General features: G+C 45.3%; 1 protein-coding gene and 1 long non-coding RNA gene across 4 annotated transcripts; both read left to right on the forward strand.

Annotated features, from left to right (window-relative positions):
* The first annotated feature begins 10,105 nt into the window (after nt 1-10,105).
* On the forward strand, nt 10,106-15,940 carry LOC127326809 (putative disease resistance protein RGA4). 3 transcript variants are annotated; one of them, XM_071821339.1, is made up of 5 exons: nt 10,106-14,293; nt 14,373-14,412; nt 14,666-14,980; nt 15,127-15,263; nt 15,336-15,940. In XM_071821339.1, exons 1-2 carry the CDS (start codon nt 10,225-10,227, stop codon nt 14,375-14,377), a joined length of 4,074 nt encoding a protein of 1,357 aa, XP_071677440.1. In that variant the 5' UTR covers nt 10,106-10,224; the 3' UTR covers nt 14,378-14,412; nt 14,666-14,980; nt 15,127-15,263; nt 15,336-15,940. The 3 variants fall into 3 exon arrangements, with proteins under 3 accessions (XP_071677440.1, XP_051209562.1, XP_071677439.1); XM_051353602.2 differs by having other exon boundaries at nt 10,106-14,412; XM_071821338.1 differs by having other exon boundaries at nt 10,106-14,412; nt 15,148-15,263.
* A 6,044-nt stretch (nt 15,941-21,984) lies between these two features.
* LOC127326811 (uncharacterized) lies at nt 21,985-25,480 on the forward strand. The gene is made up of 4 exons (XR_007868125.2): nt 21,985-23,889; nt 23,977-24,136; nt 24,805-24,923; nt 25,087-25,480. It is a non-coding gene; the product is annotated as an uncharacterized lncRNA (long non-coding RNA).
* Nucleotides 25,481-25,880: the final 400 nt, after the last annotated feature.

Consider the following 25,880-nt stretch of genomic DNA (forward strand, 5'->3'; position numbering starts at 1 on the left):
TTCTGGATTGATTACCTTCTGAGAGATTGCATTGAGGAATGCACATAGCTTCACAATGGCTACTCGAACATTTTCCGGTAGGAGCCCCCTCAAAGCAATCGGAAGCAATTGCGTCATAATCACGTGGCAGTCGTGAGAGTTCAGGTTTTGGAACTTTTTGCCCGCCATGTTTATTATTCCCTTTATATTCGACGAGAAGCCAGACGGGACCTTCATACTGCTCAGGCATTCAAAAAAGATGACCTTCTCTTCTTTGGTAAGAGCGTAGCTGGCACGACCTTGAAACCATTCCGGATGCCGGTCATCAGGGTCTTTCAAACGTTGCTGGTCCTGCCGTGCTTCCTTTGTATCATTTGTCTTCCCATACACGCCCAAGAAGCTTAGCAGGTTCACGCAAATATTCTTCGTAACATGCACCACGTAGATTGCAGAGCGGACATCTAGGACTTTCCAATATTCTAGCTCCAAAAATATAGATTTCTTTTTCCACATGGGTGCGTGCCCGTCAGCTCCCTGCGGAACTGATTGTCCGCCAGGACCCTTTCCAAAGATGACTTTCAAATCCTTGACCATATCAAATACCTCAGCACCAGTATGTTCCGCAGGCTTCGGCCGGTGATCTGCCTTGCCGTTGTAATGCTTGCCTTTCTTTCTTACGGTATGATGTCGGTGAAGAAATCGACGATGCCCCAGGTACACGTTCTTCTTACAATTTGGCAAATATACACTTTCAGTCTCATGTAAGCAGTGCGTGCATGCATTGTATCCCTTATTTGTCTGTCTCGAAAGGTTACTAAGAGCAGGCCAATCGTTGATGGTTACGAAAAGCAACGCTCGTAGGTCAAATTCCTCTTCTTTGTGCTCATCCCACACACGTACACCAGGTCTGCCCCACAACTGTAAAAGTTCATCAACTAATGGCCTTAGGTACACATCGATGTCGTTGCCGGGTTGCTTCGGACCTTGGATGAGCGCTGGCATCATAATGAACTTCCGCTTCATGTACAACCAAGGAGGAAGGTTGTAGATGCATAGAGTCACGGGCCAGGTGCTATGGCTGGAGCTCTGCTCGCCAAAAGGATTCATGCCATCTGTACTTAGACCAAATGTTATGTTCCTTGCGTCAGCTGCAAAATCTTTGAACTCTATGTCAATCTTTCTCCATTGCGTTCCATCTGCGGGGTGTCTCAACTCCCCGTCCGACTTACGGTCCTCTTTGTGCCATCGCAACAACTTGGCATGCTCTTTGTTCCTGAACAGACGTTTCAACCGTGGTATTATAGGAGCATACCACATCACCTTGGCGGGAACTCTCTTCCTGGGTTTCTTGCCCTCAACATCGTCACCAGGGTCATCGCCTCTGATCTTATAACGCAATGCAGTGCATACCGGACATTCATTCAAATTCTCGTATTCACCGCGTGTCAACACCCGGATTTTTAAGTCCAGATGCCTATTATGCCATTCCTCGCAATCCCAGGAATTGTTTTTGCGAGACATAATAGATTGATATCACAACACATCATTCATTACAACACATAATCGTCTTACAAATAAAGGATCACATGATCCAGTCTTAATACAACATAGGGGATCTAGAGATCCAATTACAAAACACATAGCGGAAGCGGAGTAGTAGCGGTCTTGGTCCATTTGTTCCACAGGCAACTGTTGACGTCAGGAGTGATCCTAGTTGTCGTAGACGTCCTGCTGTCCTTCTTCCGGGTTCTGGTATTCCTCTTCATAGTCTGGCCATTTGAATAGCCAGGGACACAGCCATGAGTACTTTAAGGTACTCGCAAACTACTACTAATGTAAATACTATCAACTATAGTAAGGGGGTTCTAAGCTCTAGTTTCATTTGCAGAAAGCCAGTTTTATTTCATAAGCACTTTAATAATCAAAACCTCTTCATTTTACTAACTTAACTCAAGTGGGAACATTAGTGTCATTCCCACAACTCAGTTGTGATTCAAAGTCAAAGTCACCTTTCAATTCATTTCACAAGTCACCGTTCATATTTTGAGAAAAAATCTGATGACGGAACAGTGTATGGCCTTTCCAACCGTCCATAACCGTGGACACGGCTATTCGAATAGTTCTACACTCTGCAGAGGTCGTACACTTGTGCCACAACATTTGCAATAATCCGTCAGGGTTAACTGGCCCTGATTTATCACACTCCGTGTGCGGACTACCAACCATAACCTTTCACTTACATATCCTAGTATAGGCACCTCTCCCCATGAGCTTGGCCTCCCAGTGAAGACAGACAGTCAGCCTGGGAACTGCACAGGGCTTGGGCCGGACATTCACCTCATTTCACGTCATATCACATCATCTCGTTTGTTGTAGAGGCAGCCTTCGGCATAACCCCGATGACGCTTGTTTAGAGGGAACCCATACTAAGGTACATAAATTTCCAGTTAAGCCCTACCCATATCAGGTATTGTGGGGGTACTTGCAAAATTGGAATGGTATCACATCCGAACCCAACCATCAGTTTTGGTAAAATTCACCAAGTCCTTCACAAGTCATATTCACCTTCAAAATCTCTCAATGGAATGACTCATCATTCCAAGGTTTTCAAAGTCATTTCATTTCACAAGTTCCCAACTAGAGTAGTCACTTTTAATATTTAGCACTAGCAACTAGTCCTGAGGGGTGCTAAAAACCTTATAACTTTCTAGGCTAAGTGTGATGCTCTTGTACTACTCCATAACTAAACCAAGTGAATCATAAGTCAAAAAGTAACTTTGATAAATAAAATACAAGAAAGCTTGTAAAGTAAAAACTTGGGATAGGATCATAAAGTAAAAATGTAATGGTGCCTTGCTCTTGTATAGCTTTGCACATGGGAACTTTGCAAGAGTGTTAGCTTGCATTGGTAATAGCTTGCCTTGATTGGTGAGGTGATCAAAGTGTTCTTCTTCTTCCTCTTGGTAGAAGACCTCTTCCTCTTGATGGTCTCCGGTACTAGCGTCTATAAACGAATACGAGGATACAATCACCAAACAATGCTTAAGTACTCTTAATTAGCCTTAGGGGCTCACACAAATGATCTAGCATTCCTACTTAACATGGATCAACAAATAGGCTATGGTTTCCTTATTTAGTAATAGAAAAATAATTTCCTCTCATTGAAATGTTGATTAGGGTTTCTTTTTAGTTTGGGAGAAATAATTTCCTCTCATTGAGTCTTCTTAAGATTTAATCTTCTCAAATAACCATGTATGACCACATGTTGACCAAGGTCAACACTTCACACTTATCATTTGAGAAAAATGATTTAAATGAGATTCATCATCTCATGCAATTTAAATAACCAATGTGATTTAATACCCTCAAGTGAGCAAGTGTGAGACCATCTAATTAAGGACATCACATTACTTCATAACACTTGAGAAAGTGATTTGAATGAGGTGCTACACCCCATAGATTTAAATTCCTAAAATTTGAAATGATTTAAATGGGCTAGTTATTGACTACATAGCCAATATTTTGCTTCTAGCCCATGATCATGTACAGAACCCATATCATGTTTTTATATAGTAAATTAGAGTTTGTGAAATGTGAATTATAGCAATTGGATTCACTTCAAAATTCAAATTGGTTGATTTTTAAGTTTATTTGAATACTGAAAAGTCTCTGTCTTGTCAATTTTACTATTCAAAATCTACACAAGCTATGGGGTTGAATCCAGTGGGGTTAGTTAGATCCTTTCATAAGCTTTCTGGAACATTTTGAATCACTAAATTTGGGTTTGTAGATTTGAAACTATTCAAATTATAGCCAAGGACCAGTATTGAATTTAAACTGAATCGAATTTATTTGAAAAAGGACTAATGGGCTAGGCGGGAAAACAGGTGGGCCGAATTGGTTTGAAAAGGCGAAGGGGCCAGCCCAACAACGTTTAAAACGCCACGGGCCAACTGACAGTGGGGCCCAGCGGTCAGTGACTGTTAAACGCTGAAGCGGTACCTGCGAGTAGGAGCCGTCAGATTAGAAGTTGATCGAGCGGCCGTGCGTCGTCGTCGTTGTCGAGGAGAAGGGCGTGCTGGCTCGACGGAGGTAGGGGGTCGGCAGCGAGCTGGGGCTCCGGCGATCAACGGCGACGAGGCAGGGCGACGTTGTCGAGGACGGTGAGCTCAACGGTAGTCGCAGCGGAGCTTGAGGTGGCCTAAATCGACGGATTGCTCTGCGGCGGCTCGCGGGTCTCCGGCGAGAAATTGGACGGCTACCGGCGGCAATGTGTAGTGGAGAGGAGTGGAGGAGGTCGAGAAGAGGATGGGCAGCGAGATGGTGTGAGCAATTCATCACGGGGTGGCCTCCTTTTATAGGTTCGAGAGGTGGCCGTGGGGTGCTGGCGAGGGCGACCATGGCGCGGCTTCTCTGAGGCGCGAAGGGGCAAGGCGATAGGGGCGCGAGGTAGGCGACGGCTAGGCAACGCTCAACGTGTAGCTGGTGCGGAGAAAGGAGGAGGGGACGGCTCAGATAGCTTCCGTGTCTGCGGCGGGTACTGGCGGCTAAATCGTCGATCATGGCGACGGCGATGGGGCATGCGCGAGCTAGCGAGGTTATCTAGCAGCTAGAGGGGAGTGAGGTGATGCTTGATGCAGAGGTAGAGGGCTAGGGGTTGACGGAGGCGACGGCACACGCGTGCGCTCTGGCGCGTCCAGGACGGTGTCCGTGCGCGCTCACCGCGTGCCTGGCATGGTTCTGGGCGTGTCTGGGCGTGCGTCGTGTGGCCAATGTCGTGCGTTCCTTTGGTCAGGGATGGTACTGGCAGGCGTGGTAGAGTGTGGTGAGTTCTGTTGACATGGTACAAGGGACCAGAGAGAAAGAAAAACCATGAGTGGCATGGTGGTGTCCTTGAGCTCGGCATGGTGGGGATTTTGATCATAGCACCACTTTAATCGACATGAGCAAGGACGTGTACTGATGCAGGAGATGCAGGAGATCAAGATGATCACAAACCAAAAGTGGTTTAGCCCAAAAACCAGTGGACAAAGAGATGTATACCAAATCCAGAATTGTGCCTGCAATGTGTTCGATGAAATGGCCGCAAGAGAATTTTGTTTGAATTTTGGAAATCTTTTTGGTGCATCTCATTCATATATTCAGAGAGGTAGAATGGTGGTGGTGGTGGTCAATTTGGTGATGGTTTGTAAGTTTTCAAAATGAGGGTTGATCTTCTCTTAGTTTCAAAGTCTCCCCTTGTCCTCTATTTTCTGGTCAACCTAGGCAAAGTCAACATTGATGGTCAACATCAAAGTGGTTCATCTTGACATGGACTTGGATGAGGTCGAAAGTGTTGACCAAGTTTAGTTTAGGAATAAACCCAACCAGGGGTGCAAAGTGGGTAAGATATTAAAAAGTGACAATGTGACCATTATCACATGTATGTGGAATTTGAATTTTTCTTTGATTTGAATGGTGTTTCTTTGATGCAAAAGTGTGTGTTATTGATATCTAAGTGTTTCACAAGCAAGAGAGCAAGCAATGGTGGCCTTGATTAGGGTTTTGCATAATTGGCCAAAGTTGTATGAGAGTGAAAATGACATTTCTCCATTTCTTTTCTTTTTCTTTTATTGATTTGGTTTTCTCTTGAATCAAAAGTGATTCTTATTAGTTTAGGAACATTTCCAAACCATTGAAACCATTCCAAAAGGTCTAGTTCAAAGATTTGCAAAAATGGCCATAATCACATGTATGTGATATTCCAATTTTTCTTATTTTCCTCTTTTATTTATCTTGCTTTACTTGGGCAAGGTTGAGGGTCAATTTAGTGTGAGATTAGGTTTAGAGATGGTTTCACACCATTTGGTCAAAGTATAAGTGCATAGGACAAGAATTGGGGATTATAGCTATGTGCCACATATGCCTCTATGCATATGTTGCATTTGATTTTTAATTTGACTTGGCTTGACCCAATTGATGTTGTTGAGTGTTGAAATGGTATAGAGGAGTGATCCCACCATTCACAACAAGTCTTAGGGTCAAGATTCTCAAATTCACAAAATTTGCATTTTACTCTCATATGCCTCTATGGCATTTTTAGTTTCTTTTTATTTTCTTTGGATTCACTTTGGATTTGGTTTGATAAGTGCAAGGTAAGGTTTAGGAAGGTTTTTCCAAACCTCTCAACAAAGTAGAAAGGCCTAGGGTAAAGTTTTCCAAAAATAGCCATAGGCACATATGCCTTTTTCTTATTTAAATTCTTTTTATTTTATTTCAACTTGGGTGGTGAAAAGAGGGGTGAGGTTTAGGGTTTAAGATTATTTCAAAAACTAATTAAACAAGCAATCATGGCAATAGCACAAGAGTTAAGCAAGATCACTATGCATCAACTTAATTGAATAAAAGTTTTTGTTGGTTCCAAAATTTGGAAAAAGGGAAATTCATTGTCTTTGTTTTGAAATTTTTGGGATGTTACACCGCGGTAGAGGATGCAGTCGTTAATGCATGCATGTATCTTCAGAACCTCTAAACCTAGAGGGCAGACAACCTTCTTTGCTTCGTACGTACTGACGGGCAACTCGTTATTCTTTGGAAACATATTCTTCATCATTTTCAGCAAATTTTCAAATCCCGAGTCAGATAGACCTTCCTGTGCCTTCCATTTCAGCAAATCCAGTGTGCAGCCCAGCTTTTCAGACCATTATCGCATCCGGGGTAAAGCGACTTTTTGTGATCCTCTAACATGCGATCCAAATTCTTCCTCTCCTTTTCAGTTTCGCAGCCTCTCCGTGCATCAGCAATGGTCCGACCAAGATCATCAGCGGGCTCATCACGTGCCTCTTCTTCACCTTCCCCTTCACCTTCCCCTTCCCCACCTTCAGCATCCTCCATGAAAGTATCACCGAAATGATAAGGATAGTTGTCATCGATGATATCATCCCCTTCTTCATCTTCTTCCATTATAACCCCTCTTTCTCCATGCTTGGTCCAACAATTATAGCTTGGCATGAAACCGTGCCGAAGCAGGTGCAGGTGAACTTCTCTTGAGGAAGAGTAACCCTTCTGATTCTTACAGCCAACACATGGACAGATAACAAAACCCCCATGCTTGTTCGCATTAGCCACTACGAGGAAATCTTTCAAACACGTAGTGAACTCGCCGGAGAGTCGGTTACCATACATCCATTGTCGATTCATCTGCATTATTATTATATAAAGTATATAATTAACCATCATGCATTTGTTAAACTAACTAGCTAGAAATAATAGAAATTAAGCAATGAATTACACACATGCATATTTTATCAATGACACATGAAAGGTTCAAGTTGCTAACCGCGATCGAGAGGAGGAAAAATAAATGAGAAAGCTCAAGTGTGGCTCGGACACTTCATATCATATTTGTTTCATGCTCTCGGGCATTTCATCGAACACCTTGTGTGCATAAGAGGAACCAAAAGCAAACCCACCACCCCTTGTGAAGATTGTGAAGAGAAGTGGCACCAAATGGCTAAGTGAAGTGAGCTGAGCTGCCTTTTATAGGGATGGGCCTTTAGTCCCGGTTGGCCTGGCCAACCGCGACTAAAGGCCTTCGGGCCAGACCTGAGAACCTTGGCCAACCGCGACTAAAACTCCTCCCGTCCACCAGCTGGCCACCGAGCGCGCTGGGCCCAGGTCTTTAGTCGCGGTTCGCCTCCCGAACCGCGACTAAAGACCCCTTTAGTCGCGGTTCCTATATTTTGGAGACTAATGGGGGCGGATGGAAGCCTCTTTTTCTACTAGTGGAAGAAGCTGCTATTCGTGCATGGATCCAGGATGCGCATAGCCTCGACGGACGTCTCCTGGCTCCACTTCCTACAAGGAGCAGTGTATTAAGGCTATCAGAATAGCCAGTTGATCCTTTATCGAAAAAAGAATAGCCAGTTGATGTGGCGCCACCAGCAGGCTTCGATACAGATGTGGGATTCACGATGATTGATAGCACAAAGCATTAGGTGCGGCTGGAGCTGAATAGTGGTGGCAGGAAATCTATCGATCTTTTGCTTTCTCACAGGTGCAAAGTAAACTATACATTATTTATTTCTAATATTTCTTTTCAGCTCTGTTGTCTGATTCCTGATATATCGTGCTATCTCAGCGGCTCATAAACACAGAAGCGTAAGGTTGCATTGAGGTTTGACAGCTTAAGGAGATGTATAGTTCCTGCACTGTACGGCTTGAGCAAGGTGCGCCTCTCTATTCTATGGTCGCTTGCTTTTTTCCTTTCTGCAGTTTTATGTAGTTTGTGATTTGTTCCTCTCAAGTAGTTGTTTAGTAACTTATCAGCCAAACTTTAAATAAATTAGCCTGATGGTGTGTATTTTAGTTTGCTCTAGAGTCTAGAGCCACCTTTTCTGTAATAGGAATCGCATGCGTTCTATTTTCATGTCAATGTTTGAATTTATATCTGTTCACAAGGTTTGGATCCCACTATGGCTTTAGTAGTTCATACAGTCACAGCCCATTTATATTACAGAGATGTATCTCCATGAATAAAGGGGGCCAGGGACGGAGACAAGGGGGGACGAGGGGCGCCCCTATGCTCATGATTTTCCTTTGAACACAAGCCATGGCAGCTCCTTATTTGTGTGATTTTAGCTAGTTCTGCCCCCCTCATACTAAGATTACCCCCCTCATACTTCATTCCTGGCTCCGTCCCTGAAGGGGGCTACTGTGTAAGCTTGAGAAACAGCAAGAAGTCAGTTGAATTGAAACCCAGAAAATGTAAGAAGCAATGTACTGAAATTGCTTTTGTAGTTCACATTCCAAAAACTTCCGTATTTAGTCGTGTTAACCAAAGAAACATCAGTTTTTGTTTACTTGCATTGCTCAATGATCAAAAGATGCCCAACATGCAGCTTCCAACGAAGAAGAGATGGCTTGGACAGGATGAGAATCAGTTCCTCATGGCAGAAATTTGACAATATCTTTCTTTTATTTCTTTAATCCATTGAATGGACTGAGTTTTGTTAAATTAGTGGTGTCAGTCGATTCATAAATGGCAGATTGCATGTTTATACATGCCTGGACGTGAGTATGCTTTGATCATTAATTGAAGTAGGACTAATAATTCCATGCAACTTATTATTAGTTTCTAGACTAAAAAGTGGTTAAAATATAGCTCAACAATTGTGTGCATGGATGTATTTAATCAGGTACAAATCCACTTAATATTGAGTACCGCCAGTAAAAAAGCCGATTTCTTATTAATTGAAGTGTTCCATCTCATGTATACAAATATACTTATGTGCAAGTCGGGATGTAGCTTTGTGTGAACATATATCCATAAAAAATTAGAAGTAAAATATGGCGGTCAAATAGTGGAATATTTTATGATAATAAGATATTTTATTAAGTACTAATAAATATTGGAATCGAAATTTAAAACAAATTTGATAGATAAAGCTCACCGAAAATATGTGAAATGATGAAAAAGTTCTTGCAAATATTATATGCTTTACAATATGCATCATGCGTCAAGAGGCATAAAATTGAAGTTATCCTAGCTGCTAAATCATACATATATGTATACATAAGTGATGAGATTTTTGCAAATCAATCATGCATATTCTTTTCACCTCATTGTTATTTAAACAATTTGTGTACTTCCTCTTTCCTCATATATATCTAATAAGTTTGAAAAGATTCATCATATTAATGTTGCAAAAGTGAATTGTTTGTTTTACTACACTTTATTAATCATAAAATTACAATGGAAATCCAAAATAGAAATAGTAATGAAGAAGTCATCCAAATTAAAATCATATTGTTATGTGTATTGTTATCGTATACAAACTAGCCCGCGCAGATGGGCGGGTTGCTGACTAGTCAAAATAATTGAAGTGATGTGGCTTCACGTAGTGTCTCTATTTTAGACCTCCGTATTTTGCTTTTGTGGTGGACAATAATAATTGAGTAATAGATAGATAGATGTAATAGTACATGGAATGTTCCAAAGAAAAAAGCGTAAGTGGTGAGTGCGGGCCAATAATGGTGCTAGCAGCCCCTTTGGGATGCAAGTTCAATGAATGCTTCAGGGGGCAAACAGAATGCCTCCTCGAATGGAGCTATAAAAGGAGCCATCAAGGCCTCTTCGGAAATACGCACATATCGTTACCTTCCTACCTCTTGCTGTGCTTGACAGTAAATCCACAAAACTCCCACCACACAAATCAACTAACCCAACTGCCCGGCGCCCGGGACCTTCCCGACCGCCGGAGGGGGATGGAGACGGCCATCGGTGCGGCGAGCTGGCTCGTCGGCAAGGTGCTGAGTAAGTTGTCCGATGACCTTGTGTCCGCGTACGTGGCCAGCTCCGAGCTCGGCCTCAACTCCGAGCAGATCAAAGCCAAGCTCAAGTACATGCAAGGGTTGCTGCACGCAGCCCAGGACAGAGATGTGATAAGTAACCCTGGCCTGCAGAGCTTGCTGGAGGACCTGAGCAAGAAGGCTGATGAGGCTGAGGATGCTCTGGACGAGCTCCACTATTTCATGATCCAAGACCAGTTGGATGGAACCCTGGAGGCCACAACAGACCAGGGCGATGGCCTCTATGGTCATGCTCTCCATGGCCGCCATGCTGCCCGCCACTCCATCGGTAACTGGCTTCCATGCTTTTCTTGTCCTCGTACGCAAGATGATGACTCTGTTGCTGATACTGTTGTTACCAGTAACCCACACTGTGTGTCCCAGTCTGATAGTGGTAATGGTGGTGGCCATGTTGGAAAGTTGAAATTTGATAGGGTGGTAATGTCCAACAAAATCAAGTCAGTGATAGAGGGCATACACAACCTGTGTGATCCTGTCTCTAACTTGCTGAATAAAATCCCAAATACTAGCACAGTTGTCACCACAAAAAGGCCTCAAACAGGTTCAATAGTATCACAAGATAAACTGTTTGGGAGGAGTGCCATCTTTGATAAAACAGTAAATATGCTCACTGGTGTCACATATCAAACTGAAACCCTCTCTGTTCTGCCTATTGTTGGCCCTGGGGGTATGGGGAAAACAACTTTCACCCAACACTTGTATAATGATGAAACAGTAGAGGGATATTTCGCTGTCAAGGTTTGGATCTGTGTTTCAACTGATTTTGATGTGCATAAGCTCACTAGGCAGATCCATAGCTATATACCTGCACTGGAACAAGAAAAACACAAGTGTACAAATGAAACAGCCAGTTTGGACCAGCTTCAAAAATCTATCATAGAGAGATTGAAGTCTAAAATGTTTTTAATTGTCCTGGACGATATATGGAATTGCAATAGTGAGGCTAATTGGAAAAATCTATTGTCGCCATTCACAAAGGGGGGAACCAAGGGCAACATAGTTCTTGTCACAACTCGGTTTCCATCTATAGTGGAGATGGTGAAAACAACAGATCCAGTAGAACTGTGTGGTTTGGAGCCTAATGACTTCTTCGCACTCTTTGAAGCTTGTATATTTGATCGTAGCAAACTGCCTGCAAACTATGATGATGACTTAATTGATGTTGCAAGAAACATTGCTATGAAACTAAAGGGTTCACCACTAGCAGCCAATACAGTTGGTCGGCTGCTAAGGAAAAACCTTTCACGGGAATATTGGATGGAAGTTTTTGAAAAGAATGAGTGGAAAGATACAAAAAATGATGACGATATTATGCCATCTCTGAAAATTAGCTACGACTACCTTCCTTTTTATTTGAAAAAATGTTTTTCATATTGTTCCCTTTTCCCTGAAGATTATAAGTTTGATAACTTCGAAATTACTTGTTTTTGGATCACACTAGGTATCGTAGACTCTAGTAGCCAAAACGTTAAGAATTACTTAGAGGAACTTGTGGGCAATGGTTTTCTCATGAAGGGTGGAGATAATTCTCGTCAATACTATGTGATGCATGATCTATTTCATGAACTTTCTCGAAATGTTTCATCACAAGAATGTTTCAATATATGTAATTTAAGTTTTAGAGCCGATGATATCCCAAAATCTATTAGGCATTTGTCAATCACCATAGAAAATATATATGATGAAAGTTTTGTAGAAGAAATGGGTAAATTGAGGAGCGTGATAGACATTGAAAATTTGCGGAGTTTGATGATTTTTGGATTACATGATGTAAGAATAGCTAATATGTTGAAAGATACATTCAAAGATATAAAGGGTCTCCGGGTACTATTTATAGCCATGAGAGCTCAACAATCTTTACCAAAGAACTTCTCAAATCTTATCCACCTCCAGTACCTTAAAATTAGTTCACCTTATGACTTAGAGATTACTTTACCTAGCACATTATGTAGACTTTACCACTTGAAATTCTTGGACCTGATAAATTGTCATGGTATTAAAAATTTGCCTAAAGACTTTAGTCGTCTTGTGTATTTACGCCATTTTCATTCTTCCAAAAATCTCCATTCCAATATTCCTGGGGTTGGAAAGATGAAGCATTTAGAGGAGCTTAAAGAGTTCCGCGTTAAGAAAGAGAATGATGGGTTTGAGTTGAAAGAGCTGGGGGAACTGAGCGGCCTTGGAGGAGAACTCAGTATATGTAATCTTGAAACAGTGAGGTCCAAGGGAGAAGCTAGTGATGCAAAATTGAAAAATAAAAGAAATCTGAAAGAGTTAAGATTGGTTTGGGGTGAAGATCACCCAACTATAGATGATGATGTTCTCGATGGTCTTCATCCACCAAATAATATTAGAGTGCTTGGCATTATAAATCCTGGTGGTTCGGCTGGTCCTAGTTGGTTGTGTGGCGATGTTAGCACAAAGAAGTTAGAGTCTCTCCATCTAGAGGGTGTATCGTGGAGCACCCTTCCATCTTTTGAGCAGCTATCAAACCTCAGCAAAGTCTCCTTCAGGAATATTGTTGGGATGCGTGTGTTCGGGCCTGGTATTGGTGGTGTTACAGAAAGAAGCTTCACCCATTTGAAGGAAATTGTGTTTGAGGATATGGCAGAACTTGAGGAGTGGGTGGGCGGACCTAGTAGCCACATGTTTTCAAGGCTCGAAAGCATCAAAATTAATGATTGTCCCTTTATCTGCTCGTTTCCATTCTTGGAGTGCTCTGACATATTTACAAAGCTGTGTACACTTGATATTAAGAACTGCCCTAGGTTGTCTCTGTTCCCACTCATGCCCCACACTTCCACGCTAACATATGTTTGCGTGGAAAATAATGGGTCAAAGCTGTTATACGATGGGAAGGAAGTTAGCATTAAAGGGTATACTAGGCCTTTGGCTTTCCACATTATGGATAAAGTAGAGCTTATGAAAATTTGTGATGTATCACACATTACATTGTCAGATCTCCAAAAGCTAAAATCCTTGAGAAGTATGCACTTCAAGAGATGCGACAACGTGTTTTCCGCAGAGCTGTATGGCAGTGTTGTCCTCCGTTCAGTTCAGAATCTTCACATAGAAAAGTTACAGATCACTGGAGAATTGTTTTCACAAGTTTTGAGGAGTTTCCCAGGTCTTTCCCAGCTTAGTATCACCAAGTGTGAAAACCTGACACTTGTGCCTGTGGAGGACGGAGGGCTCTGGGACCTCAAGATGCTTCAATCATTTAAAGGATTCGGTTGTGGAAAGTTGTTCTCTGGGTGGCCCATGGGAGAAGTAGGTGGAGGAGGTCGTGCCATGAACCCTTTCCCTACCTGGCTCAGGGAATTCGATATTTCCGAAGAGCCAAGCATGCGGTCGATGGGTCTGCTCTCAAACCTCACGTCTCTCACTAGTCTAAGTCTGATATCTTATGAAGAGTTGACGACGGATGGGTTCAATCCTCTCATGACAGTCAACCTCAAACAATTGGGCGTAGATGCTATGTATTCGGATGAAGCGGACATCTCAATAGCAGGCGATCTGCTCTCAATGATTGCAAGGAGCAAATTAATGCGTGCAGGTTCATTCCAGTTGGAAGAACTTTGGGTGGATAGCATCTCGTCGGTGCTTACTGCTCCCATTTGCAGCCACCTCGCCGCTACTCTCCAGACATTATGGTCCAGTCATGATCAGCGGATGAGAATCTTCACGGAAGAGCAAGAGCAAGCGCTTCAGCTCCTCACCTCACTCGAGGACCTGGAATTTATTGATTGCTATAATCTGCGGTCCCTCCCTCAAGGATTAGGTCGCCTTTCTTCTCTCAAGAGACTAGGGATCCTCAGTTGTGAGAAAATCGTATCCCTGCCACCCAAGGAAGGCCTCCCCACTTCACTGGAAAAGCTAGATGTATATTTTTGCAGCCCTGAGCTAACCGAGCAAGCCAAAGAATTGAAAGAAGCAGACCCGTGGTTTTCTGTAAGCATATTAGGTACATAACCCACGCCAAGTCTTAATGCGAGGTGATGCCTTGTTTCTGAGACCTGACAGCCTACATGTTTCAATTGCAGAGTGAGATTTCTGAGATCGGCCATTGGACTCGGTGTGCCGGTTAGTACATGAAAAGTCAACTTCTTTTCTTTTGTCCATGATTCCATTCACACTGCATGTAGCCACTATAGTTATTTGGACTGCTTCCTTTTTAGCCCTGTCAGCACTTTTCTGCGTGTGTACACATGTAGACAGCTACTTGTCTTTTTTTTTTGCAGCATACTGCACGATTTCACTTTTAGAATGTCATCGAGTAAGAAGAGTATTCTAGGTGGAGTGGTAAGGAAATATATTTTGCACTCTTTTTATCCAGATCTGAATAATCAAGGCCCATGGCGTCCCCTCTCGTCGCAACTCCAAAGCGGCAGAGGAGAAAAGAAAAACAGACCTCCCTCGGCCTTGTCAGGGCATGAAGCAGCGGCCGGCGGCTCGGCGTGGGAGTGGTGGAGGAGGCCGGCGCGTAGGGTCTGGGCTCGAGCTGGTGGACCAGGGAGGCCGGCGCGTAGGGCCGTGGGTGTGCAAGACGGCGCGGAGCCTCCCGACGGGAGTAGCGTACGAGCGCCGGCGAGCCTGAAGCCTGCCATCTGGGGAATGATGCGGGACAGTTCATCTCCGGCAATAGGCAGCGGTAAATCCCTGATCCTTGCTGCATTATTTCTCAGCAAATCGGCTCATAGGACGCTTGGGTGGTACCTCTGCCTCCTCGGCCCCCTTGACTTTAAGCGAGGCAATGGCCAGGCTCGATAACTCTGCAGCTGCTGTCTAATTGGACAGGCATAACTTATTCCATTTTAGGATCAAGTTGATCAATGACGCGATGGCGGCGTTGGTGAAAAGAAAGAGCGAGATTGCGATTGCCATTGAACAACACGCTCTCGATCGCCTCCGCGTTGCTACTGAAAGCTTGAGCTGTAAGTGCCTGTCCATCCATCGATTTTTATCGAGGCTTGAATATCCTTTATCTGACCTTTGCCTCTTGACAGTCGTCGCTTCCGACGAATCAGAGGAAAACAAGAGGATCCACGAAAAGATCGAAGCGATGACCGATGTCGCTCACCCGAAGCATGAGTTGTGGTCCCATCGACCGAAGGCTGTTGCCGTGGCAAAGTTTGAACATCGAGCAGAGAAGGTGCACTACTACTTCGACAAGTTCCATGCTCATCTCTCGATGGTCTGGAGAACATTGTTTCCTCTGGACCAAGCACCCGAAACTTTATCTGCTCTGTTTACTCGATTCAAGACCCCTGAAAGGATTCGACTGTTGGTGCGAAAAGAGCTCCTGGCCGGTGCTGAACTTGCCTTTGCTTCGGTGTTAGCGTGTCATCCGACCTTAGATTTGGAGGCCATAGCAAACACCAGAAGGAGTTTAGACCAGTATTACAATATTGCTAGAAATCATGCGTATACTATCATCTCACGGATGGAAACTGGTATCGAGAGGGATCTGAAGGCCCGAGAGGACCAGGGAAACCTGTCATAAATTTATGCGTTCATATGTATGTAATGACCTTGTACCTGCAAGGGATAATCTCATGTAAATTTAATGTGTGTTTTACACAGTATGTACTTCTAGTGAATTTGCTAATTCGATTGATAGTTTTTTATCGGGGGCGGCCGAGTGATCAAGTCAGCCTGCACACCCGACGACTCCGTTGTAAGTGCAAGTTTATTGCGGAGTCGATACGTAAGTTCTGTAAGAGCGACACCCGTCGAATAATCGAGGGATTTAGGCGCTTGGCTTCGTCACGCGGTGCACCGGTTTGAGCCTTGTTTGTGATAGTACTCCCATCAGCTGCAGCACTCGCGTATTTTCTCGAGGCTTGGATGGGTTGTTGTGTGTCGTTAACCTTAGCTCCCGATGAGAGTATTTAATTAACGACACCGTGCGAGCGTGTTTCTGGCCTGCGCTCCCGATGGGAGTAAGAGCCAATGACAGGGGGCCCCGAACAATTTGTTCGGATGATGAGGCCTGAAACAATAAAGGTAGAAAACCTGATCAAAATTTTATTCATAACATAAGACAAGCTTAGGAGCTGCCGAATAACAGGAGGGGGATAATTATATCCTATGCGTAGAACCGTCGCAAATGTGCAACGTTCCATGGATTTTCAACGTCTTTTCCTGAAGTTGGATTCTTAAGCTGATAAGCTCCTCCTGGTATCACTTTAGTGATGATGAACGGCCCTTCCCATGGAGATTCGAGCTTCGAAGGTCTCTCTTGCTTCAGTCGCAGCACCATATCTCATTGAAGCTTCGATTGCGTATTCGTCGACTGTGATAATTTCTTAACGCCTGCTGATACACCGTTGTTCTTGCCAAGGCAATATCCCGAGCTTCGTCAAGGAGGTCCACGGCATCCTGCAGCGCGATGTTGGAAGTAGCTTCCGTGTACGCGGTCACCCGAGGGGCTTCGAACCGAACATCGGCTAGCAAAACTGCTTCGGCTCCGTGCACCAAGAAGAACGGGGTGTACTGGGTTGACCTATTGGGTGTAGTACGTAAACTCCAAAGCGCAGATGGTAATTCTTCGACCCAGGCTCCGGCCGCACCCGTAAGGCGTTTCTTGAGGCCGTCTCCTATTAGACCATTGATCCTTTCGACCTGGCCCTTGGTCTGGGGGTGTGCCACCGATGCGAATTTTAGCTTAATGCCACTGTCATCGCAAAACTTCCGAAACTTTTTGGAGTCGAAATTAGTTCCATTGTCTGTGACGATACTGTGAGGCATGCCAAATCGACAAGTTATTCCCCTGAAGAACTGGACGGCGGTTTCGGCTTTCTGATTTCGAACAGGTACAACCTCGATCCATTTGGTGAACTTGTCGACTGCAACTAGTAAATATGTGTGACCTCCAGGCGACGATCTCGGCAGTGGTCCAACTTGGTCGAGTCCCCACTGTGCGAAGGGCTATGCCAGAGGTATCGTCATCAGATCTGTTGCGGGAGCGTGTGGTTTTGGTGCAAAACGCTGACAGGGGTCGCACTTCATAACCAGATCTCAAGCATCCGATGCCGCCGTTGGCCAGTAAAATCCTGCTCTGAAGGCTTTTGCCACAAGGGCCCTGCTACCTGCGTGGTGTCCGCAAGTTCCTTCGTGTATCTCGCGTAGCAGTGCCTTTCCATCGTCGATGGCAATACACCTTTGAAAGATGCCAGAAATACTACGCTTGTAGAGTTCTCCGTTTACCACAGTGAAGGCCTTTGACCGTCTCACAATTTGTCTTGCTTCCGCCGGATCCTCTGGTAACTGCTGCTCTATCAGGTACGCTAAAAATGGTTTGGTCCACAGGGGTTCAAGGAGGAGGACCTGCTCTGCAGATCGAGGTGGAGATTCTTCGGCAGTTTGCTGCAGGCTTGCCTCTGAATCGTCATCCGATGATTTCGGAGGTGCCGACGCTTTCTCCTTTATCGATCGTTGAGTAATAACTTCGTAAAACACTCCGTCTGGAATGGGGGAGCACATGGATCCAATGTTCGCCAGAGCATCGGCTTCCTCGTTGCTAGCTCTGCCGATATGCTTAAGTTCGCACCCTTCAAACTTGGCTTCCATATTCTGGTATAATTGTCGGTAGGCGATCATGTTATCACTGACCGCGTCGCATAAATTCATCGACTGCTGTACCACCAGGTTCGAGTCTCCATAAATTTCTAGGCGAGTTGCTCCACATGCCTTTGCCATCTTCATTCCGTGCAACAGCTCTTCGTATTCCGCTTCATTATTTGTCGGCAGGGGGAAATTCATACGCAGGATGTACTTCATCTTGTCTCCTTGTGGCGATATCAGTATCACCCCTGCTCCTGCGCCTGTACTCCGCTTAGACCCGTCAAAGTACATTGTCCATGAACCAGACATGTCGGGTGCTGCCGGTGTTTGTGACTGGATCCAGTCTGCCACAAAATCTGGGAGGACTTGGGATTTGATCGCCGTTCGGTTGACGTAGGTTATGTCGTGTGGCGCTATCTCGATGGCCCATTGGGACACTCGACCCGTGGCTTCTGGGTTAGTGAGTATATTCTTCAACGGTGCCTCGCTTACGACAATGATCGGGTGCTCCGTGAAATAATGGCGTAGCTTACGAGCTGTTCTCCATACTGCATATGCCAACTTCTGGTGATGAGGGTATCTCTGTTTCGATGGCGTGAGCACTTCACTGAGGTAGTAAACGGGTCTTTGCACGCCGTGAACTCTCCCTGCTTCTTCTCGCTCGACAACCAGGACGCTGCTGAAGACTTGCACCGTTGCTGCTATGTACATGAGCAGTGTTTCCTTTTCGCGTGGGGTTACAAGTACTGGAGATATCGATAAGATCTTCTTCAGATTATCAAAAGACTCTTGCGTCTCATTTGTCCACTCGAATTTTTCTGACTTCTTCATCAGGCTGTAGAAGGGCAAAGCTTTCTCTCCTAGCTTGGCAATGAATCTGCTGAGTGCTGCCACCCGTCTGCCAATTGCCGCACTTGGTGCAAATTCTTTGGTGGATCCATGTCGAGAATGGCTTTGATCTTCAAGGGATTGGCCTCTATTCCTCTGGGTGAGATGAAGTACCCGAGTACTTACCCTCCTGGCACCCCGAAGAAACATTTCTTCGGGTTCAGCTTGATTTTATACTTGTCGAGGTTGTCAAAGGTTTCCCGCAAGTCGTCGATGAGAGTGGCGGCGTGCTTCGTCTTTACCACGATATCATCAATGTAAACTTCGATATTCCTTCCAATCTGTTCTCCAAGACAGGCTTGCATGCACCGCTGATAGGTTGCCCCTGCATTTTTCAACCCGAAAGTCATGACGTTGTAACAAAAAACGCAGTGCGGGGTGATGAACGCGGTTAACTCTTGGTCTTCCTTCTTGAGCTTGATCTGGTTGTACCCGGAATATGCATCGAGAAAAGAGAGACGATCACATCCTGCTGTGGAGTCGACTATCTGATCGATACGAGGCAGTGGGAAGTGATCCTTAGGACAATGCTTGTTAAGACTCGTGTAGTCGATACACATGCGAAGAGCGGTTGTGTCTTTCTTTGGCACCATGACGGGATTGGCCACCCACTCGGCTTCCTTGAGCTCCCGAATGAATCCTGCCTTGCGGAGCCGACTAACCTCTTCGCCGATTGCTTTTCTCTTCGGCTCAGAAAACTGGCGCATCGACTATTGTACTGGTTTGGCTTTTGGGTCAACATTGAGGGCGTGCTCAGCGAGTTCCCTGGGAATACCTGGCATGTTAGATGGTTCCCATGCAAATATTTCCCAGCGCTCACGGAGGAACTCGATGAGCGCGCTTTCCTATGCGACAGTAAGGTCTGCCGAGGTATTGACTGTCTTCTTCGGGTCAGAGGGGTGCACCTGCTGCTTCTTTGCTTCCTTCGCGACGTTAAACTCATCGGATCTTACGTTTCGGTTATCGGCTGGTGGCTTCGTGTGGTCTGTGATGGCATCAACTGCGTTAAGTTCTTCCCTAGCCCCGAATTTCGAAGCGATTTTTTGGAAATCCCTGTCGCAGCTATCTGAACGGGAGAAGCTTCCATGGATGGTTATCGCTGTCCCATTATTGCCTGGCATCTTCAGTTTCAGGTACGCGTAATGGGGTACTGCCATGAATTTGGCAAACGTAGGTCTGCCGAGGATGGCATGGTACTGAGATTCCTAGTCAACTACTTCAAACTCGACTTTCTCCTTCCTGAAGTTGCTGGGCGTGCCAAAAACTACGTCCAACGATATTTTGCCGAGGGAATAAGCGGGTCGAGTCGGTATGATGCCATGGAATCCTGTATCGGACTCTCTTAGCATGTCGACTGTTAGGTCCATTGCTTTCATCGTGCTGGCAAATAACAGATTTAGGCCGCTTCCTCCATCCATGAATACTTTGCTCATATTGTATCCTCCGATCTGCGCCTCAAGGACTAGGGCTGCATGACCAGGCCTTGGAATGGCCTTCGGGTGATCTGCCTTGCTGAAAGATATGCTTTGATCTGACCAGTCGATGAACTCGGGTGTGTCGACCATGGCAACTTCCGTGTACTTTACTTCTCGTGAGAACTTCTTGACCTCTCTCTTTGAAAAGCTGGTTTTATGGATCATGTTGACCTGTCCGCGAGATTCTGGGAACACTTCGGTTGGTACGTACTCGTCTCCTCCTGCTGGTATGTATGGCTCCGGTATGTATGGTTCTGGCGGATAACTGTAGGGTCCTGCCCTTCTTTCCATCGTATGAACTCTTGCCGTGGCTTTAGCCCTAAGGTCGTCGCAGAACTGCTGAATTTCGAGGAACTGCCGACAATTCCTGAGCAAATGACTGGATTTTTCATGGCCATCCTTTGGATCGATATAAGAGTGCAGATAACACGGTGCTTCAAGTTGCTCCGTGGCCGATAGGTAAGGTGTGCGAAGGCGATTCTTGTTCGATTGCATGCTGTGGCATCCTCGTTCGTATTGTCGGAGGCGAGTCGCGATTTGCTCTTCTTCTTCACGACGTGAGTCCCTTCGTCTTTTCCTTTGCTCCTTTATGGCGCCGAAGCTGCCTCGGCTGCCCTCTCCCGCACTCCTGGATAGGATTGCCGAGGTCGTCGCCGGCGTGAGATCTTCTGGAACCGAAGTCCTTGGGCTTGATGCGTTTGAACTAGGGAGGCGAAGAAACCCTCTGGAATCGATGATGAAGTGAACACCACCGAAAGTAGTATCCATGTTGCCGCGTGATTCTGCAGAGATAAGATGCGACGCCTCGGTGTGCGGTACGAACTCGAAGGACCCGCAGCGAACTGAATCTTTCGGATCTGACGGCGTTGGCGACTCGAGCACGAACGCCGCAGACATGACTGGTACTGCCGATGACCTGCCTTGTGCCGACAGGCTTCCCACAGACGGCGCCAATTGTCGAGGGTACTCCTCGGCAATGCCCTCCGATTGGGGCTTAGGGTTGATGGAATCCTATAGGCTGACACGAGACATCGGTTAACAGACAAGCGGGGAGAGCGATTTACCCAGGTTCGGGGCCCTCGATGAGGTAAAACTCTTACGTTCTGCCTGTCTGATCTTGATTATGAAAATATCGGGTTACAATGGGGTGCCGAAGGTTTCGGCTGTGATCTCGTCGAGAGGCTAAGTGCTACGGCGACCTAGCTCTAGACTTATGGTGGCTAAAGTTGCTAAGATTGATCGTGCCTCGGCAGCCCCTCTCCTGGCCTTTATATAGGAGGCCAGGTCTCAAGAGGTCTGTCCGGGTGCGACTAGGTTTACAAAAGACCTAGCTCTAAACTTTCCTTGTTCGGCTCCTCTTTGTCTTGTTCTTCAAGGAATCTTCTCCAGCATCGTCCTAGTGGCCCGCCTTCCATCGGGTATCTTCATGGGCCTCCAGTTGTGCCGCACAGGATAGGGCAATGTCAGTTACCCGAAGGGTAATGCCCACGTCATCCATGGTGAAGTCAGAAGAAGGAATATCATGAAGGCCGGATTGGTGGACTGGCTAAAGGAGGTTCGAGACTCCGTGATGCTGAGGGACTTGCTTGGCGTTCCGGGCTCCGCATCAGTGGTATGCAAGTGGGGGCAGCAGCACAGGTGAAGTTCAGAGTCTTACCTTTCAGGTGAAAACCGAAGGTCTGGCCTTAACTGGTTGTGCCTGGCAATGACCTTGTTGGAGGTATTGTTTTGAGAGTGGTGACTATCTTCAGGGTGAAAACCTAAGACCTTTGGTCGGGCGATGACGGCGCTGGTGCAGTGTTCCCTTCTTGGAGGTGTCGCTTTTGGAGAGTCTGTATTTCAGGTGTTATCACGGTGGTGGTTGTATTGCTGTTGCTAGGTCTGGAATGTTATAGCGGGACTATTATTTCTTAGTTTTCTTTACTCTTTTTTGGCTGTGTGCATCCGTACTGCCACTAGAGTGGGGCGTTGTTGCAGAGGCCGGGTGTATTTGGTATCTTTTGATATTAATATATTCCCTTTGTCAAAAAAAAAAACTGCTTCACGAAAGACCTCGTTTCGCTAGCTAGAGTTTGGTTGAAACTTCACGCGAGCTGCTCAAATAGAACATTTTAATTGGGGCTCCCAGTCCCAAGGTGAGTACGTGAAGTGCATGGATTATGGTTGGCTATTGGCCTCAAATGTATGCGCACTACTCCATGTCTCCATCCAAACTTTACCTTAGACAGCAAATCTAGGGCCGGTTCTCGATCGGATCAAACTCTGTGGACACGGCACGATTTTGCCTTCAGCATATAAAGCACGCGCCGAGCACCAAGTATTGCCCAGATGGAGATTGACCAGCATATATGCACACATAGCACAATGTACGGGAACCGGCCGGCCGGTGTGCTCCTCCTCCTCACTGCCCTCCTCGTCGTGGCGTTCGCCTATCCAGCCTTCATCAGCCATGACGCCGAAGCGGAGACGCGTGCTCGTCTCTGCACGGCGTCGCGGCTGGACGACGATGTGGGGCAGGAGCTGAACCTGGGCAGCATCACTTACCCCGTCTACAACCCGAACTAGCAGGCGTGCCCCGGAAGAGGACAACCCTACACGGGCCATGGGTGCCCACAAATAACTACTATACTAAACGGGAACAAACTTCTTTTTTGTAAGAATTTTGAAGAGGATTGAGAATTAACAAGGTTGTAACACGTGTTGTTCTTTTCACTCTGGTGCTTCCGTGTGCGCAGTTCAGGGGATGTGTAGTTTTTTGTGGGCAACTTCAGATTTATTTGCTACTGACACGTGCAGAGTTTCGTATGTTTTTGGTCTAGGTTCCTTCATGGTGGGCTGTCTTGGTGGTGTCTCCTGGCGTGAACATAGCTGAGACATGGCTTGAGCGGTGGTGGGGACATCGTGCGCTAGAAGTTTCAGAATTTGCACGTTCTGTCGGCCTCTTCTTTCCCCAACTCAATTTCTCCTCTCTCAAGAAAAAATCAATTCATCCATGGACCCGAATTATCTCCACCGCCTCCTCTGCCCGACCTCCTCCATATGGTCTTTTCTCTCCCACCTCGACCGCTTCTCCCTGCCTGAGCCACCATGCCCCGGCCTGTTCCTCGCCCTGATCTCCCCTGTCGAGCTTCCATGTGGCCGCCTCTCTCTCAGCGGTGGTTGATTGTCGGAGGGACCAGCGGCCGTGGCCCGGGGCCGCTCCTCATCCGTACATCGCCGCCACGCCGAAGTGCTCTATCGTTCCTCCGCGTTGCAGTCCCTCTACTGGACGTTGGGTGCCAAAGCCAGCAGTGTCGCCGCCTGCTTCGGATCTGGGAGCGCGGCGCCGGCAGCTAGGCCTGCCGGCGGCGCACCGGCACGCTGATATGGCCAAGCGGGGATTTCCAGCGTCGGAGCGGCCCCCACCGGCCACTCGGTCGCCCGTACTGCCTGCGCTCGCGCTCCAGGACTCCTTGGACACGCTGGTCTGCGCCCGCCGGTGAGGTCGAGCAGCGTCCTGCTCCGGCGGATAGAAGACGGGGGCAGCAGGCTTTATTTTGTCCTCTGGTCGGTTCTGCCTTGCAGCTCCCGATCGTTTCTGCTCTGTACATTGCATCTCCCATCTGGCAGTTCAGTTCGTGGATTGCATAAGGTAATCCCCTTCTTCTTTTTTTTTTCTTCCTACAATTTATTGCTGCTATTTTCGATTTTACTGATTTTTTCTTATGCGGTGATTCAGGTTCCTACCTTCGTTTCACCAGAAAAGAAGCCGTGGCATTCAATTAGCATGCTTGCAGAGCCTCAAAGTTGTGGAGTGAGATGATGGGTGGTGTACAAAGCACTCTGCGCAGGGCATACAGGTTATGTGCACGAAGCTCATTACTATGATGAATTCAGAGGTACGAATAATTTCATCATGCACTATATTGCTTATAGCTTACGGGGATTGAACATGCAGACATGATGGAGCAAGTTTGACAATTCAATTTACATGCATAGCGGTGCCACACTGCCACATTGGTTATACAAACTGTTCGCAGAAATGAATTCCAAATTCAGACATTACCACATCCAGGGACATCTAATAAAATTAAAATTATTCAGTGCAAAGAGTATCAGAATATAGTTTCTAAATGTCTCCATTAGATTTCCGTCAGCTCTCTCTGAATAGATGATAATTTTCAAAAACCACTCTGACATTTTGAATGACAATATTAAATTACAAAGTATTTGGTTGGAGCTACTTTGCTTTGCCCTCACCATTACAATAATTCATACAAGAGGATCTCTTTTGTGTTATTTATCTATGTGAATATTGATTCTTTGTTTTAGTTATCTCCTCATGAATAATATTCTTCGGCCTCAGATTTTGTAGTTTTCTGAAGGTTTTCAGACAAGTGGGCATATTTCCTAGCTCATTACCAAGTTTAGATCAAGTTTAGTTTCTGATGCCAAAGACAATAGACATACTTACAAATCTATCCTGTTTTCTTAGTGCTTTGTTTTTCTGTGATGTTGAGTTCGCATCCATACTCCGAGGGGTTTGATCTTTGTTGTGTTTCCACAGATCATGCAGGTTCGAGTGCCATTTATGTCCCTCTTAGAAAGATCGAGGAGATGATAGTGGGTATTCAATCAGATTAGTTGGCATGCCATGCACTAGACTGAATGAACTACTGAGATCAGGTAAAATATTATCTGCTAAGCAGGCACAAAGCTATAGCATCCAGACTGAAAAATATTGTGCAGGCCTGTTTAGAGAATTTCGTACTATATGTAATCAGTAATGTGAACGCGCCATCTGATGGCTAGAACGTACATCTAACTTGTGGTAAAACCCACATGGCAGGTCAATGGGCTTCGGACATTACTTTGACTACTAGAAGATTTAGGATGGTTGATTGTTTTCTGCAAGGCTCATTCGGACATTACTATTATGTCTGAGAAATCAATTCTCAGTCATTACGTGTGGCAATGATGGTGAAAGTATGTTATGTAGCTCCTCCATTGGCTGCAAATGCTGGAGGTTTTCAAACTGGTATATGATCATAATTAAGTCAGAGTGGTGATCTTTTTTAAATGTAACATGGTGCTATGTACAGTCTAGATACTGTAGTTGATACTTGGGATATCCGAGACATATCTGTGAGAATTTTAAGGTGTTGCCAATAATGTCATTGTTCAATGCCTATTTATGGCTTTTGTGATTCAATTTCACATATAGAAATATATTTATATTTTTTATATAGTGTCGTCAGAATTGATTGCACCGCTCTGTCAATACCTCTTAATACAACTTTTATAATTAAAGCATTTTTCTATCATTTTATATGAAAATGTTGTTAATAATTTTAGATTAAGAAAATAGATTGTATTTATGGTCTACATTGGTGTCCAGGTACCAGGTTACATATATTCTATTTCATTCAAAAACTTTCACAATATGATTTCATTTCATTCATAAATTCAAGAGTCTTAGGCCTTACATACAACCCTCTATAAGCGCTTAGAAACTAACGGATTTAATTCTCAAGAGTCTTAGCTCTTAGAACATGGTCACTTAAATATGCTTTATTGGGCACATATATGCTACTGATGTTTGCATCCACAGTTTTCGAAAATTGCTCCCTAACTGAATAAGTA

This window comes from Lolium perenne, chromosome 6, assembly GCF_019359855.2.
Source record: "Lolium perenne isolate Kyuss_39 chromosome 6, Kyuss_2.0, whole genome shotgun sequence".
In the NCBI taxonomy this organism is placed as follows: Eukaryota; Viridiplantae; Streptophyta; class Magnoliopsida; order Poales; family Poaceae; genus Lolium; species Lolium perenne.